Below are 18,664 nucleotides of genomic sequence, written 5' to 3' on the forward strand. Positions count from 1 at the left end.
TAACTTTCTGTAGAAATAGATCACATTTTTAATATAGTGCAAGACTTAACACATATAATAAAATGAAACATTGTCTCTTATTAGGCAATTTTGAAATAAGAACTAGAAATCAACAGTCATAGGAGCCATAGCAACTACACAAATACTAGAAAATATGTTACCCATGTTACTCAAAGAAGAGTAGTCAAAAACTTTTATAATTCCTAGAATTTTAGTTTTAAGAATTCTTAGGGGGAAAAAGTACAAATAATCAGAATTTTTCAGACACAAGAAGTGTCCTAAGGTTATGGCCATGTGTGCTTACATTAAAGTTAGAGTTCTCAAATAAGTAATTCAATGAAGACCTTCAATGTAGTAGAAAAATAAGGACAAATAGAAGAAATAACAGCAATCACAGAAGAAATTAATGGAATGGAGTATATAAGAAGAATAAAAAGAATCACTTAAACAGAGCTGGTTCTTTGAAAGTAAATACAATTGCAAACTGTTCTACAAATTCAGAAAGAGAAAGTAATAGAAAGAAATTAATTTTGTGGCAAACATCAATGAAAGAAGTACGAAATGAATATGCTCTTTTAGCCAAGTTCAACTTTTTGAAAGTGTCTTAGTTCCTTTTCTTTTAAAAAATATTCTATTAATTTATTCATATGGCATCTCAATAGTTATTCCATCCCTTGTATCCTCCCATTCCTCCCTCTTCCCGCTTTCCCCCTACTCCCCTCCCCTATGACTGTGACTAAGGGGGACTTCTTTCCCCTGTATATGCTCATAGGGTATCAAATCTCTTCTTGGTAGCCTGCTGTCCTTTTCACATTGCTGCAAGAACATGCCTGACAAAAGTGACTTAAGGAAACTAATTTAGGCCTTCAGTCCTAGGGATTATAGGTGTGGCTGTTCACATTGGATATACCCATTGTTAGTAAGCAAAGAACAAATGATTAATTATTCCCACTCCTTATTATTCAGTGCTGAACAGTAGACTGTGTAATGGAATTGTCCACTTTTAAGGTTGGTTTTCTCTAGTTAACCCAATCTAGATTATTCCTCACTGACATGCCTGAAAATTAGTTTCATTGAGGATTCTATATAATACCAAGTTCATCATGATTTTGAAAAATCCATTTCCATACCTTTTCAACTTGATACTCAATATACAGTAGACTTTTAGGGACTCAGTCATTGATCACATTGATTGGTCTCTGGGAATATGGTACAAGATTCTGTGACACCTCAGAGTGCTTTGCTTTTGATGCCTGAAAAACAGTATCACCTGGATGATGCTGGCAGATGCTAGTTTAGCTCAGGATGGAGCCTGGTTTCTTGGACCAAAGTTGAATTATCTTCTGTCTGTCTACTCCAAGATGACACTTCTTTAGTTGTGTTTGAGAGGCTGGGAAGGAATACTGGAGTTATTAAATTAAGCTTTGTTTTCTCAAATTGATTTCTATTTTTACAAGATTAAGTCTTTGACTGTAGGGGTCTTGCAATCAGGACATCTTTCTTTTGTCATTGGTGAAAAGTTATCCATTTTTTTAATGGTGTTAATCTCTTTAAAGATCACATCTCTTTTCACAAAACAGCCTTTTCTTCAACTTTAAGTCACCACCTTTCTTTACCAAAAAGCACTCTTCTTTCCTCCCTACTCACCTCTTTGGATAGGAATTGTTTTCTTTTTCTTTTTTTAAGTTTTATTAATTTATTCAGATTACAACTCAATTGTTATCCCATCACTTGTATCCTCCCATTCCTCCCTCCCTCCAGCTTTCACCCTATTCCCCTCCCCTAGGTCTAAGACCGAGGGGGACCTCCTCCCCCACTATATGGTCATAGACTATCAAGTCTCATCTTGGTAGCCTGCTTATTCTTTCTTTGAGTGCCATCAGGCCTCGTCTTCACTTACCAGGAGCTTGGGATAGATGTGAGGACATCCTACTGGGACTCTAGGTAAGAGAAATATAGGAGATGGGGAAATAGAAGGACCCAGAGGGTCCTGGAAACCTACAAGAAGAACACGGTGTACATTTTATGAGTTAATTTGTATTGAGATTAGTTCTAAGTTCTTTTGGGATATATCTACTTGAGAATTTTGATGACATCAGGATGGACTTTCTGTTTCATCATTGACTTTTGATTTAAGATATTTTAACAATCTTGCTCATATGTCTTGGAATGCGTCTTTAGGTATTTATCTAAACCGAGCCCAGTTTGGGATTTTGTTGTTCTTGTTGTTGTTCGTTTTTCAATATCAATATTTCTGTTTTTTTATTAAGTCTTGAAGTAAAACAATGTTCATCAGTCAACCACATCCTCTATTGTTTCGGTGTTTATACTAAAATTTTTTAACTTTTTTGTGAATAATTTTCAGAATCAATTTGACAATTTCTCTAGACAGGTTTTCTGGCCCTCCATTTCAACATACTTCAATCTCTAGATCAGATAATGATATGTCATATCTTAACAATATTGAGTAACACTTTGAGTAGATATGTTAAAAAACTGCCAGTAATGTTCCATGTATCTAAGTTCATAGCATTGTATAACTTATGTCTGATTCATACCTGAGTGCTTCATAATGTTGTTGGGTTTATATATGGTTTAATTTTTAAAAATAGAACTTCTGATTGCCGGCACACAGAAATGCAATTGAATCTGCATTGATTCCATATCATTAATTTTTTGGACTTTTTAAAATTAATTTTATTTTTTAAATGTATTTACTTTACATTCTGAAGGTTGAACTTGCCTTGTCTCCACTGGGTCGCACGTGCCCTCCCCCTTCTCTCTTACCATTAACCTTACTCCTCAGAAACAGAGAACCAGCCCTCCTCCCCTACCAACTCACCCCAACTTATCAAGTCTCATCAGGACTGCCTGTGTCCTCTTCCTCTGTGGCCTGTCACGGGCATATAATGAACTTTATCATCTGTGACTGTTATAATTCTAATACATTGCCTATTGTCTATGCAAACCATCATGCCATCTTCAACTGAAGACAATTTTATGTCTTCTTTTTGAATTCACATTCCTATATTTTTCTATACCAGTACTCTAATTTAACACCTCCATTAAATTTGACTAGAGTAATTATGCACATTCATTTATTTTTTCTATGCCTGAGGGATCCTGGCTTTCAGTCTTTCTTCACTTGGGAAGATGCTATTCATACATTTTCATATGTTACATGTACCAATTCCAGGAAGTTTGCTTCTGCTGTTATTCAGTGTTTTTCACAAATGAGTATTTAATTTTGTCAACTGTTTTATATTCTGGATCAACTTAATTTTTCATATGGTTAGTTGCATGAATTCATTTTTATTAACATATTTCTATTGAATCTTTGGGAAATTCACATCATTCACCCTAATCCCACTCATTTCTCAGTCATTTCATATCTGCTTACCACACTGGTAATCTCCATGGCCAAAAACAAATAAATAAATAGTAAAAAGAAAGATTAGAAAAACAAAGCAAAACAAAACCCTATAAAAATTTTCACCGACCCCTAGGCAAAGACCTGCTCCTCTTTCAATGACATACCATTCTGCTCCTTCATCTTTCATGCTTTTCAACACATATTCTTTTGTTGTAGTACCATTAGAAGTTATGATACATCACACAATATACATCATTTCCCAAACAGCTGTATTTGCTAATGTTTATTGCCATGAGTCATTAGCTTAGCTCACTGCACTTGGCTTCCGCTGCACCAGCAGCACTGAACCCTCATACAAATTCTCTAATATCCTGCTCTTGCTTGGAGATATGGAGATCCTGTGGCTGTGGGGTCACAGGACCAGTCCCTTCAAACACTTCATCACCTCATAAATGGGGAAGATGTAAGGGTGAGCCAAATCAAAGCCTTGGATCTATCCCTGTGTGGTAGCTGGATTGGTCAGCCTGCCAGCTCCCCTGTGCCAACGCCTACACCATCAGAACTAGCTAGCTGTCCAAGTGAGTGGTGAGGCCAGCTCTCCCATGCTCAAGTCTCTGGGCCCAACTCTTCCCAACCAACCTTGAGGGGAACAGACCAGCTCTCTGTTGTAGCATCTGGTGTGGGGTGGGGACCAATTCTGCACTCTTACCAATAGAGACAGCTCTTCCAGTCACATCCTCACCACTAGGGTTAGCTCTCTAGTGCTGCCCTGGTGATGGCCAGCTCTCATCACCATTGGCACCACAGTATATTGGCCCGAGAAGGGTAGAGCCACCTCAGTGTGGCCCTTGAACACTCATATGGCTTCAGGATACAGTACAGACCGTGAACACCCACATGTAGGCCATGGACACCAATCCAGACCCCAGCTGTAAGACTAAGGACCCAGACATGTCCCTCATCAGTGGCACAGGTGTGGACTTCACCATGTCCTCAGGTGGCAGCACAGGCTTCTCACATCAGACTTTGTTCCCTGCGTTTGTATCTCCAGTTCCACCTCTCTTTATAGCACACAAACCACATTCTTCTATTTTTCTCCCATCTTTCCACCACATTCTTGCTCTCTTCCACTGAGCCCACCCAGCAGAGGCCAGACCTGGCCAGGTGTCTCAGCAAATTCATTATTTAATGTTAAATAATATATTTCTAGATTAAATCTCATCTGATCAAGATGTATTATCTTTATATATTTTTGGATTCCATTTATTAAAATAGATGTTCACATATGTTCAAATTGCCTCCCTGTCACTAAAGCTTCAGATCTCTTGATCCACCAGCACTATTTTTCTTTTCTTTAACCCAGGAATTGGTCTATTTATGTCTTCATACTTTTCTGTTCTTTGAATTCCATTTTAATGTTTTTATAATTTGACACTTCTTTCCTAAGAGCTTATAATATTTCAATTGATTTGCAACTTCTTGCTGGTTATTTTTTAAAATTAACTTACTTATTTGCTACCTTTACATCCTAACCATAGTCCCATTCTTTCTCACTCCCAGCCCCACCCTTCCTCCCACCCTCCCACTCATCCCCCTCCCCCTAGTCCTCAGAGAATGGAAACCCACTACCAGTCCACTCCAGTTCATCAAGTTGCATCAGGATCGATTGCCTTCTCTTTTCCTGTGGCCTGGCAAGGCAGTCCCACAAGAGGGAAGTGTTCAAAAAACTTGCAACAGAGTCCATGTCTGAGAAAGCCCCCACTCTTCTTACTAGATGACCCACATTGCATGAGCTGCACATTAGCTACATCTTCTTAAGGGGTGTAGGTCCAGTCCATGCATGGTCCTTGGGTGATGCTTCAATCTCAGCAAGCCTCACTGGGCTCTGGTTAGTTGGCTCTGTTGGTCTTCTTGTGGAGCTCCTGTCTCATCCAAGTTCTTTTTTTTCCTTCCCCCTACTTTTTTCACAACACTTCTTCTGTATCCCCCAATGCTTGGCTGTGAGTCTTAGCATCTGTTTTGAAGAGCTTTTGGGTAGAGTCCTTCAGAGGACAATGCTGCTAGGATCCTGTCTGCAAGCACAGTAGGGTATTATTAATAGTGTCAGAGATTGGCTCTCTTCCATGAAGTGGCTCTTGGGTTGGGCCAGATATTGGCTGGACATTCCCTCAATCTCTGCTTTATCAGTTCTATCTTTATCCTTGTTCATCTTGTAGGCAGGGTGACTTTTGGGTTGAAGTTTTTGTGAGTGAGTTGGTGTTTCTCTTCCTCTACTAGGAGACTTGTCTAGTTAGAGGTGTACTTATCAGTCTCGATGGCCCTGATACTATGAGTCTCTGCTAGAGTCCGTCTCATATCCTCCAGTCAGGGTAGGCTCCTTGCTGTCATTATTAAGGTTATCTTATGGTCCATGTCATAGAATTCTAAGAGGTAGTTTACATTGTGGTCACTTTTTCCCCAAATTTTTATTTTTTGCATAAATAATTTTATTTCATATTTGTCATCATTTTCTTTAAGCTAGCTAATTGTTAATACATATCCTATGTTAGTTTTCTATGTTCTTTTTGACAAGGGATTCACTGTTCAATACATGTCTGGCTATGGGTCCTTTTAGACTATGTGGTACTGAGTTTACTTGTAGCATTCTGTTCTGGTTGATTAATCCTTTGTCACTGGAAATATCACTGCTCTCTGCTGCTGGTATAGCTTGAAGAGATGAAAGAGCTTTCCAGATTGGCCTCTTGATGTCACTCATTAGGAAAGAATTGCTTCAATGTGAGATTTCCCTTGCTATGGGAGAGCAAGTTGGCGTGGATTGTGGGCCTTGCCTACCTTCCTAGGCTCTTTCTTCAGAGTTGGGTGTCTGGAGAGTCAGGATGAGAAACCTGACCCTTGTTGTTACAGTCTCTTTGGTTGGAAAAGAGGATTTTCAGAACAATCGTGAATTTCCAGGATGAATGTTTTTGAGCGATGTGTGTTTTTGTGTTTCTTTAACTACTTCTTAAAGATTCTTAATTTTATCTGTGGTTTACATCAAAGTTTAAAATCATACACACATTTGTGTAATTTGCTGCAACTACGTTCAGATTCTTAGAATTCCTTTGGAATTTTTTTCATTTGTTTTGGTTTTGAGACATGGTTTCTCTCTCCCATACTTGCTTTGTAGACCAGGCTGGCCTCTAACTCGTAGGGATCTGCCTGCCTTTGCCTCCCTGAGTGCAGGGATCAAAGGCATGTACCATCACACCCAGCTTTTAGTTTCTTTCTTACATAGACTCCATTGACTACTTTTTATTGTTTTGATTTTTAAGAAAACCGGAACTGCTTTGGTTCTAGCAGGTAAAACTAGACCTAACTATTCTATAATTTCAAGTGTTGAGAGTTAGTGCTGACACCAAATTTCTTTATTTTCTCAGCTCTTCAGGGAAAGGAAATTTTTAATCATGTTTTGAAGAAAGGTTTGAATAAATTGAAGCAGCTTTCTTTATAAGTATTTCTTTGGTCCATATCTGCATGGTCATTTTTATTTTACTAGAAAAAAATTAATCAATTTTACATGACAAAATACCCAATAAGCAGTCACGAAACTAATAGATATAGTGGTTTCAACATTGCTTATCGCCCATCGTTCTGTAGACCTTGTAATCTCATCTCTAATGTTGCCTAAGTTTACCATAGCTCAGGAGGTGTTCTGTGGATGTGACTAAGAGGTTCTTAGTGCATCCTTTCAGACTGCAGCAGAAGCACACAAGCATGAGGAGCATTAAGTCTATGACAGCACTGTTGAAGAAGTCATCTGTTTTACCTTTCACTGTTTCTGAGCACAAAAGAAAACCAAGAGGGAAGCAATCAACAATATCCAGGATTTATAATTATAAGAAATTGTATAACTAATGATGGCTACATTATTCGAATTTTTTCTGTTTGCAGGTTCAAGTTCTTCGGAATGCTGGGGAGGAAGTGACCCTGACAGTTTCCTTTTTAAAAAGAGCACCTGCTTTCCTCAAACTCCCACTGAATGAAGACTGTGCATGTAAGCATTTATAGAGTGGAAACAATAACCAGAATATTGAATTTGCTCTTTCCCCCATTTCTTTCCAACCAGTAGTTGGCATTTTCTTCTTAAAATACAGTTGGATCTATTTGTACATACATACTGCATGAAGTCACCAAATCATGGCATTCTCTTCTCTTGAAAGTAATATATATATATAATTTCTACTATGGTGAAAATATTTCTTTCTAGTGATTTTGAAATCAGCCACCTAATGAATTTCCACTAGTTGGTTCTCCACCTGCACTTAGATTGTACTCACCTGCACTTTACCCAGCATTTTACCGTGCTCCATATGATCTTTAGCCATTCTTATTGCTTTTGAGATACATTTATATTCAGATCATTTTCCCAATATTTAGAATTTTTGTTTCTATTGAATGTGTGTGTGTGTGTGTGTGTGTGTGTGTGTGTGTGTGTGTGTGTGTGTGTGTGTGTAATACATGGTGGAACTTTGTCTTAGGGCAAGATATCATTTGTTTTTAAGACTGAGTAAAAATTCCATCATATTTGAACTTTTATCAGCTAATGGACATTTTGTTGGTTCCAATGTTTTGTGATTGTCAATAAGGCTGTATTCCTATAAGTATCATTTTGTGATTGTGCTTTCTCTTGTTTGGGATGTGTAACCAGAAGTGGGATTTCTGGTCATGAGTTGTCTTTGTTATGTTTTGAATACAAACTATGGTACTTTCAGTGGAACCACCACCATTTCACATTTTCACCAACATTGTCAACATTCCAAAAAATTTTTAATAATCTGTAATTATTTTTTGCTGTTATTTTTATCATAGGTATCGTAATGATTATATACTGATCTTATGGGATTATATTTGAACTTCCCTAATCATTAGTGATGGACAGGATCATTGCACATTTTGGTTGTATTTTTTTGGTATTCAAATTTGCATGGATGTCATTTGAGTCCTGAGATATTCTCTGGCTTGATCTTGTGCAAATTTAGTGTATGCTGTAATAATTTCTGTGAGTCCTATATGCCTCTATCCTGTTGTGTATGAAAAGTATAACTTTTTTGAAGTTATCTATTACCTCCGCCTTTTACAATCTTTCTGTCTCCTCTTCTGCACACATCCCCAAACCTTAAAGGGAATGACTTATCATAGACATCATATTTATGAGTCATGATCTGATGTCTTATGTTCTTTGTACACTGATCAGCTGTAGGTTTCTATGTTAGTTGTTATCTACTAGAAGAAAAAGTTTCCATAATGAGGATTGAACAATGTATTAATTTAATGGATATAAATATAATTAATTAGGAGGTTGTTCTACTGTTATCTCCACTTACCAGAATATTACTAGGGTTTATTCAAATGCCCTTGCTATACCTAGCCATAGGTTCTTGAACTCACTAGCGTTCTCAGAAATGTGTTTTGTTTCATTGGGTAGGACTTAATAAGAACAGAGGTGGTTGTCCACTCATAAAATTCATGCAAATATTGCACAAGCAGACATATTTCCAGAAAGGTCTTATTGAAGGGTATATAGCTTTATCACAGGATTCATATCTGCATGAGATTTTTTCCTTTTCTTATAATGAATATAGTATCTTGAAGAACTATAAAGACTAAGCAGTGGGGATGAAGATTCAAGTAGAGTATCAGCTACATTTTTTCATGTTCTATATCACAGAGTAAGTGGTATCTTCAGTAATAGTCTCACCATACAGTTCTGGGGGGGGGGAGTAAACAGTAGTATTGGAAATAGCTTAAAATGTTTGAGAGAGGATCTATGAGACCTCATTGGCTAAGAATGCACAAAAGATGTAACCCATTCCTAATACCAGGGGTTTTATTTGGTAACATATGATAGCTAACTTGAGCATTGTTTTCTCATTATAGAGTGACTGTATTATAACGTGTGTGTGTGTTTAAGCTGGGTTTCTAGTTGGCTTTCTCAAAAGGTCCTTAGTGTTATCCATGCCCTATTCCCTTCTATACCACTTCTTCCTATCCTTCAACCAATTTAATTATTTCTTTTCTGATTTTCTTCTTTCTTCTTTACAAGGCTAAGTGTTATTTAAACTTCCTTGAGAGATCGCCTCTACTTACAAGGAGATAGCTAGCTTCTCTGGGTATTCCAACTGAAACCATTGTGTCCAAATATTTAGAGAAAAGAATCAGTGGCTGTGTTTCTAGGTTTAAGTTACCACACCAAGAGTGGTTGTTTCTAGTTCCATCCATTTACCTGAATATTTCATAATTTCATTTTAAACAGCTGTTATTCATTTTATAAATGCATCACATTTCATGTATATGTGCACATAGGCTATTTCTCTTTCCTGGATATTTTGAAATGAGAAGCAATGAACATGGAGAATCTAGTATTTTTGTAGCAAGATGTAGAACCTATTATGTTCTAATGGGAATATATTATATTTCCTGGCCTATAATTATATTTTGTTGTTGAATTGTTGTTTGATTTGGGTATTAGAGTAATATTGGTTTTGTAAAGAGAATTTGGAAATGTTTTCCTGTTTCCCATTTTACAGAATAATTTGTGGACTGTTGGTGTTAGTTGTTCTTTGAATAAGCGATAAAATTCTGAGCTGAAGCTATGTGACCCAAAGCTATTTTATGATACTGATTATATCTCATAGTATTATGTATCTAATTAAATATTTTCTTCAACTTGATTTAACATGAGTAGATTGTATATATCCATAAATTAATTTATATCTTTTAGGTTTTCCAGTTTGGAGGAATACAGGTTTTGTACAACCTTATGATTCTCTGAAAATCTCAGATTCTCTTGTGGTATTTCCCTTTTGAACTCTAATTTCCCTTTTGAAATCTAATTAATTTAGATTTTTTCGTATTTTCTTTTGTATACTTTATTTTTAAAGTTTGCCATCTTCTTACATTTTTCATAGAAGGCATTCTTTATTTTATTGTTTTCTTTTACTGTCCCTTATATCAATTTCATTCATTTCAGCACTGATTTTGAAAACTTTTACCATTTATTCTTTTGGGGTAATGTTTCTTCTTTTTAAAAAAGTTATGAATATGAGATATTTCAATATGTTGATATAAACACTTAGTTCTGCAAAATTTACTCTTGTGACCCATAGTTTTTGGTATTTTTTGTTTTAATTATAATTTAATTCTCATAATTTTTTACTTTTCTTTTGACTTATCTTTTGATGTAGTTTCTATTCAATAGTGTGTTGTTTGGATTCCATGAGTGTGTGTGTACTTTTTGCCATTCCTATTAAGCACACAGAAAGATAGTTAATTTGATTTTAATCTGAAATTCATTGACTAATTTTAAGACATAATCTGTTAACTAAGAGAAAATTGATGTTCACATGGAAAGACTACTATTGTTGATGGAGTGGCTTTTTTCAGTGTTTTAAGTCAAACATAGCTATGGGACTGTTCAAGATCAGTTTAAATATGTTTTTTTAGTACAATTGTTCTTTTGTTTTATCCATTATTAAACTTAAGTACTAAATTTTATGTTATTCCTATATTAATTTAATTTTATTTTAATTCCCATTAAAAGTAAGCTATATAAGCAAGAGAAAGTACAGTTGAACTTACTATATGTGATCTGTTTAGATGCTATAAATTATTTAAGAGGTCTGTGTTTGAATACCATATGTGATGATGTGATTTAGATTCCAAGAAATACAAACTTACATAAATCCAAAACTTTAACTGTCCAATGAATGTAAAATTGAGTTTGTAGCTTTATTATCACATAAAACTGTATTCCTTCACAAGTACTTTGTTTTTATTGTTTCATTATAAAGTTTCAAGTTTTATAACAATTAGAACTGGTTTATAAGTATACCTTTTGGTTTTTTTAAAGTAAAACTTTTACTTCAAAGCTGAGAATACCTGATATATAATGACTCAAAGACATTCTTAAAATGATATTTATTTACCCATTTATTTGTCAACACAGGAAATGTTATATTTTAAATACATTTGTATTAATGGCTAATGATGATTCATTTTAAACTGAAGAATCTCATCATTTTGCAAAATTCAAAGCTAGTGGAGATTTTTCTCTCAGTGTTTACCTAAGAAGATCTGCATTTCCATACACCTTTTTATATCCTTTTCTAGATATGCTTTTCTTGGTTGCCATGTTAGCCTTTCTTTCAGCTCTTACTATTATGTTATATTATGTTATGCTATGTCATATTATATTATATCATATTTGCTCTTATTTATTTATTTTTTTGTTTTTTGAGACAGGGTTTCTGTATAGCCTTGGCTGTCCTGGACTCTCTTTGTAGACCAGCCTGACCTCAAACTCTGAGAGATCGGCCTGCCTCTGCCTCTAGAGTGCTGGAATTAAAGGCATGCGCCACCATGCCTGGTTTCAGATTTCAATTTTGAAATGTTATTATTATAACATGTAGGCTCCAAGCACATCTCTGCCTTCTTCTGGAACTGCCATAATACATTACATTGTGGATGTATATAAAATAAGGGGTTATTTGGTTTGGTGGTGTTTAATTTCTTGAGTTCTTTATGTATTTTGGATATTAGACCTTTGTCAGATGTAGGGTTGGTGAAGAGCTTTTTCCAGTCTGTAGGCTGTCGCTTTGTTCTCTTGATAGTGTCTCCTGCCTTACAGAAGCTCCTCAGCCTCATGAGGTCCTATTCACTAATTGTTGACATTAAGGCCTGGGCTGCTGTTCAGGAAGCTGTCTCCTGTGCCAATGTGTTCCAGGCTCTTCTCCACTTTTTCGTCTAGTCAATTTAGTGTCTCTGGTTTTATGTTGAGGTCTTTAATCCACTTGGATTTGAGTTTTGTGCAAGGTAACAAATATGGGTCCAGTTGCATTTTTAACTCTGGTGCCTCATATTTGACCATGTCCCCTGGATGGGGAGACCTGGTGGCACTCAGAGGAAGGATAGCAGGCTACCAAGAAGAGACTTGATACCCTATGAGCATATAAAGGGGGAGGAAGTCCCCCTCAGTCACAGTCATAGGAGAGGGGAGTAGGGGGGAAATAGGAGGAAGGGAGGAATGGGAAGATACAAGGGATGGGGTAACCATTGATATGTAATATGAATAAATTAATAAAATAAAATTAAAAATAGATAAGGGATTTTACACTTCCTTCTATTTTTATTTTTTGCTGTTTTCCTTTTCATTACTTTCACATGAATGTGAATAGAGCTCTTGTCTTGGATCTGTCTTCTCGATAAAATCTGCTTTTTAAATATATGTATATATTACCCATTTTCGAACCAATTGCACACCAGGCAAGATTTATATCAATCAGCTTCAGTGAAGAGATCTCCGTTGCATTCTAGTAATGTGTTTTCTCTCAATTAAAGCATCCATTATCCTAACTGTGGAGATTTCCCAATTTCTCTGGACAGTTAGACAGTTTGTACGCCACTACAACAAGTGTCTGATCTCTTAGTTTTTGCTTGGCCTCTTGAGCTTTCCTAGAGCTGATCTTGCCACACCCTGTCAGATGAGATGCCACTTGAACTGGGGTGCTGGATACATGCTTTTGTTTTCTTTTCATTTCAGAGTGAAATAAAAGTTAGGCCATTATTTCACTACAATCTGTCAGCTTGAGGAGTGAGCTCTTGCCCATGAATTTTCATAGCTTTCTCTTTACTCCAGTGTAACTCTCTTTGCCTTTAAGCTTGCTGAAGGTACCAGGACTTAACTGATTTTTGCAATGTTCATTAAAGCATTTGGATTTCCTATTGTTACCAACTTGGCCTCTCTGGGAACAAAATCTTCCTTTCTGTATTGCTGATCTATATAAAAGATGGTATGTTTGTAAAATCCTTCCCCTCAGTACTCCAGGAAATGATGCAGATTGTGTCTGTTCTACATAATCTTTCCTATACTTATGCTGGTTAGTTTTATGTCAACCTAACACAAGCTATAGTCATCTGTTATTAGGGAGCCTGAATTGAGCAAATGCTCATCGAAGACTCAAGTTATAAGCACACATGCCTGGGGGGCATTTTTCTTAATTAGCAGTCAGTGGAAGGATAGCATTTTGGGTGGTGTCATCCCTGAGCTGGCGGTCCTGAGATTCTATAAGCAGGATGAACAAGCCATAGTGAGCAGTCCAATAAGCAGTGCTTCTCCAGGATGTTTACATTAGCTCCTCCCCCCAAGTCCCTTACCTATTTGACATCCTGTCCTGATTGCCCTTAATGATGAGCGGTAGTGCAGAAGGATCATGTGGAAAATGTTTTCAATGTAATAGTAGAAGAACATGTCAATAAAACATGGGAAGAAACTTGAGCAGTCATCTTATGAAATAAAATAAGAAGACTGTGACCATCCATATTATAGGCAATAATTATCATTGGTCACCAGAAAGTGTCACAACTCATAGTGAAGCTAACATATTCAACATAATGCCTGGAAAAAAATTGTCAGCCATTGTCTTAGTTAAAGTTACTATTGATGTGATAAAACACCGTGACCTACATGATCCTTTCCTTGAGTCATGTATAACAAATTCTCATTTTTGGTTTGTTTGGTTCATTTTTATATATTTAGGAGGGGGTTCTAGGTAGCCTTGGTTGGCCTGGAGTTCTTCTGTAGACCAGGCTGGCCTCAAACTTTACAGATATCGACCTGCCTCTGCATCCCTGAGTACTAGGATTACAGGCATGTACCACCCAGTCAGCTCAATTTCTCATTCTTCACATGAAAAAAATATTTTTTTAACTGGGGGATATCTTTTTTGGGGGGTAAAGTTTTGTTTTTATTGCTTTGTTTTTGTGTTCAAATAACTTGATTAATGTACACTCTTGCTGCTTTTTGGCATGTGTCAGTATTGATTGAAGTATCCTATGTAAGTAGTATTTGGCAACCTAGAGATTTTAGTGTTATTTACCTACTTTGGTCATAGAAGATTGATTGCTTTTATATTTCTGTTTCAATTAAGAATATATATTAAATAATTTCTGATGCAGGAGTGAAGGAATGAGACAGTGCGTGTGTGTGTGTGTGTGTGTGTGTGTGTGTGTGTGTGTGTGTGTGTGTGTGTGTGCCTGTGTGTTGTTTAACCTGGGTGTTTGGACCTAGTTTTGAACAGTTTCTTACTTTCTTCTAACATTACTGTACATGCATGTTTTCACCAACTCACAGTCCTGATTATTGTGCCAATAGAATGTCTTTAATTCACTTAGATAAGTTGTTTAATTATAATTATAATTCTCATATTCAATTAACTTGCTCTAGTTTTCCTCTTGCTTTTGTTTTTATTTATTTCAACAGTATTTTGATTTAATTCAGTCATGATTTGTTACCCATATTTTATTTAATGTATGCATTTTTATTTATTAGATTAAAATAATTATTGACTAACACATAAAAAAATAGAAAGCTTCATGAATTTGCATGTCGTTTATGTAGGTTTTCCAAGATTTATTGTAAATATTTTAAGTATCATTTTCCAAGTATCTATTGTGAACACAGAATTTAGACTAATTTTATATGCTGAAATTCATCATGATAGATGACAGTTTTTCATTCTTTAATAGAAATTATTGTAGAATGGAATTGTAATATTCTTTTGCATTACTTGGTTTCTTGAATGAATATAACATTCTCTATAGTCATTTTTTGTAAACATTGACCAGGTTCTTTTCATCCTATTTCACACATCAGTGAAGTTATTGATTTATTTACAATAACTTACTCCTCCTATATTTTCAGTACTTGCTTTAGTATCTATTAGCCCTCTATAGTGGTCTCACCTTTATTTCTGGTACTTCTAATTTGTACTTCCTCCTTTTTTTCTAAGTAGTTCTTACATCTATTTTATAACATTTTTGCTTATTAAATGCTGCTTCCACTATATTTTTATGACACAAGTAGGCAATTGAATTTACAGTTAAAGTCTTTTTGTGTGTTCATTTATACATGTTCTATATGATATTTTAAAATCCATGATCAGAATTTGATCTTTTGCATTTTTACAAAACAAGAATCATTTGATAATATTATATTTAAATCTGTAAATATATTCAGTATAAATTATGTTCTAAAAATAAAAATGTAATTCAACTTCAAGTGAAGTAGCAAAATATAGTATAAATATTTAAAAACAATTATTATTTATTCTTCTTTTGTGGGTCTGTGTATTTGTAAGCTTATATTTAAGTGTACCATGAGCTTGAAATACTCAGAAAAGCATAAAAGGTTATCATATTCCCGGGAATTGGCTACGAGTTGCCATATGGGTCCTGCAAACTGAACCCAAGTCCTCTGCAAAAATAGCATGTGCTTTTTAACCACTAGGCATCTCCTGACCCCTAACTACAAATCTCTGCATTTAGATAATGAAAAAAAATTAGTCCAGGTGAATGACTTCTTAGCAAAAAAAAAAAAAGAGAGAGAATGAGTTTGAATATGTCATGTTTAGACATATTCATGTCATGTAAAGCCTTTCTAAGAAATCTTATGCTTAAACTCAACTGTGAGCTTTAAAAAAAATAATTGGTGGTCAAATACATTAGAAACTCCAACAAAATAATGTCTGGTTGCCTTGAACATTTGTAAGTCAAGACATGTATTCTCAATCCATGCCTCTAACTGTTTCTATGCTGTGACATCCTTGAACATTGTGACTCTAATTGTAAATTGTCAGTTTTAAAAATGATATATGTTGCTACATTTCTCATAAGGCTTGAATACATATTTTTGTCTTATGATTTCACAAATTAAATAAGATTGATAAATATTTTTTAAATATGAATACACACTGAAGACACATGTAAAACTTTAGTTTCTACTGATAGCATTGGTCCATACTTTGGATGTAAACAGAGAATTGAGCTTTGCAGACTAACAGAACATTTCACTATTAAGCACCTGGCTAGAGGGCTTAGAGAAATGGCTGAGAAGTTAAGAACACCATGTGTAACTCCAGTTCTCGCTGTTTTGGCTTTTCTGGGCATGAGACATGGAAAACTAATAAAATACTTATAAAGAAAATCTGATGCTTTTGAAATTCAAAATAGGCTCTTTTACTGGACCAGGACTTATGAACAATGACATTACTTGCCAAGATATGGCTTTAGTATAACTTAAATTTCTTTGTATTTTAATTTCTATGTTTATATCATTATTGAAAATATTTGAACAGAGTCATTCTATAATAGTGGACTTTAAAAATTTTTTTTATTAATTTATTCCTGTTACATCTCAATGGTTATCCCATCCCTTGTATCCTCCCATTCTTCCCTCCCTCCCATTTTCCCCTTATTCCCCTCCCCTATGACTGTTCCTGAGGGGGATTTTCTCCCCCTGTATATGCTAAGATGAAAATGGATTCAACAGTGGACATTTTAACCTGTGAGATATTATGCTTTTGTCTCCTACAGGTGCTCCGAGTGACCAAAGCAGTGGTACCTCCTCTCCTCTTTGTGACAGTGGCTTGCACCTCAACTACCATCCAAACAACACAGTAAGACAGAGTCGATACTAATAAGGATAGCTTGAGAACAGAATATATCTGTACTTGTGTTTGCTAGCATTGATGTTAGGTCTAATTTATCTGATGAACTGGGACTCCTTGGTTACTTCACCACCCTTTAAGTGATAAAACAAGCCAGAAAGAAAAACAAGCAGCCAATTATTTTATGTGATATTCTTTCCTTTAGGCAGGCATTATTAAATCCTCTGGAAGTGCTGGAGACTTTGGAGTAGAAGAGATTACTCAGGAGTCATAATATCATACATCATTTCAGAGCATTTCGTGCCATACAGAATTTCATGAAATACATGACTTGATTTTTATCACTTTTATTTTGATACCAGTTAGCTAAATCTAGCCACCATTTGTTAATTTTTGCAATATTTATGTATATTATGGAATTACTGCAAAGGGAGCAAATTTAATTTATACATTATGACATAGAACAAAGAATGTTAACTATATGTATATTCAATAAAACAAATTTAACATTAATTTTAATTATTTGCATTTTAATGTTTACTTTCTACTTAGTATTTGAGTAAATTGGTTATTCTTATTAAATATTTTTTGAAATATCTTATTTTAACACTTAAAATATACATTCTAAAGAAAAGAAAACTATTCTCTCTGATTATATGTAGATTCCAGTATCAATTAGCACAGTTGACCTGTACCACAATTTAATTTTTCTTATCTCCAATAAAGCACAATTCATTCTCTATTAGAAATTGTTGAATAATTGCCAGCCCAAACAACTTTTGTTATTTCTGATTACATTGACATTATTCCACAGCTAGATGACATAGGTTCTCAGGGTACCGACAATATTTGTTTGTTTGTTTTTAAGGAACACTCTTAAGAGCAATGGCTATTGCTGGAAATGTAAAGTTCTTATCAAATCAACATATCTGAATATAATTTATTAAATATTACTTTTAATTTTATTTACCAGAAAAAATTTTTTTCACTAATGGTGAAAAATCAAAACACCAATCTCCTGATGATACCAAGATCTGAGTGACTTAAAACTCCAGTTTTCAAGTGGAAAAAAAAAACCTCACACACAGCAGCAATGATCTAATCAACTCCTTGTTTTATATGAATGCCTTACATTGCCCAATCAAGAGCGCTCTCTCTCTCTCTCTCTCTCTCTCTCTCTCTCTCTCTCTCTCTCTCCGTGTGTGTGTGTGTGTGTGTGTGTGTGTGTGTGTGTGTGTGTGTGTGTGAGTTGCTTGGTTGGATCCAGGTCTTAGGCAAGTGATCTTCCACTGAGTTTCCCCAGCTCCATTTTTTAAATCCACATCCCCCTCTTATAAATGATTACTCAACACCTTTTGCTAAACATATCTTTTTTTTGTGCTCAATATCCTCCTTTACTGTTCTGGGGATATAACCATCTGTATCTTTTCATAGATGGCAGCTCTTTTCAGGTGTTTGTCTGAGATTCACAGGCCCCTGAATCCATGTATGCTGTGTGATTTGATAGGGCAAGGACCAAGACAGGCCTCCTCTGGATGACCAGCAGAGGAAACGGAACACATCTTTGCCAAAATGTTGCCTGTGTTATATATTTTCTCTGGCCTTTAAGGTTTTCTTTGAGAATTCACTAGCTACTTGTAATTACAGAAGAATATCTGTATAAGTTATATTCATAAGAAAGAAAGAATACGTCATGTATTTCAGAACTGGAGAAAGCTGCTTAGTCGTATTCTTTTTTTTTTCTTTATTTATTTATTCATTTGTTCATTTATTTGTTTGTTTACATTATAGCTTGATTCCCATCCTTCTC

At 35.3% G+C, this 18,664-nt stretch overlaps 1 protein-coding gene across 7 annotated transcripts in view; it reads left to right on the plus strand.

Annotated features, from left to right (window-relative positions):
- Positions 1–18,664, plus strand: part of SNTG1 (syntrophin gamma 1) — a 707,225-nt gene that overhangs the window by 483,351 nt on the left and 205,210 nt on the right. For all 7 annotated transcript variants that reach the window (XM_084773017.1, XM_084773015.1, XM_084773016.1 and 4 more), the window contains 2 exons: positions 7,304–7,406; positions 16,781–16,863. In XM_084773017.1, the coding sequence (XP_084629143.1) occupies positions 7,304–7,406; positions 16,781–16,863 (186 nt within the window). The remainder of the gene's footprint in view (positions 1–7,303; positions 7,407–16,780; positions 16,864–18,664) is intronic.

This window comes from Acomys minous, assembly GCF_964271855.1.
Source record: "Acomys minous genome assembly, chromosome: 1".
NCBI lineage: Eukaryota > Metazoa > Chordata > Mammalia > Rodentia > Muridae > Acomys > Acomys minous.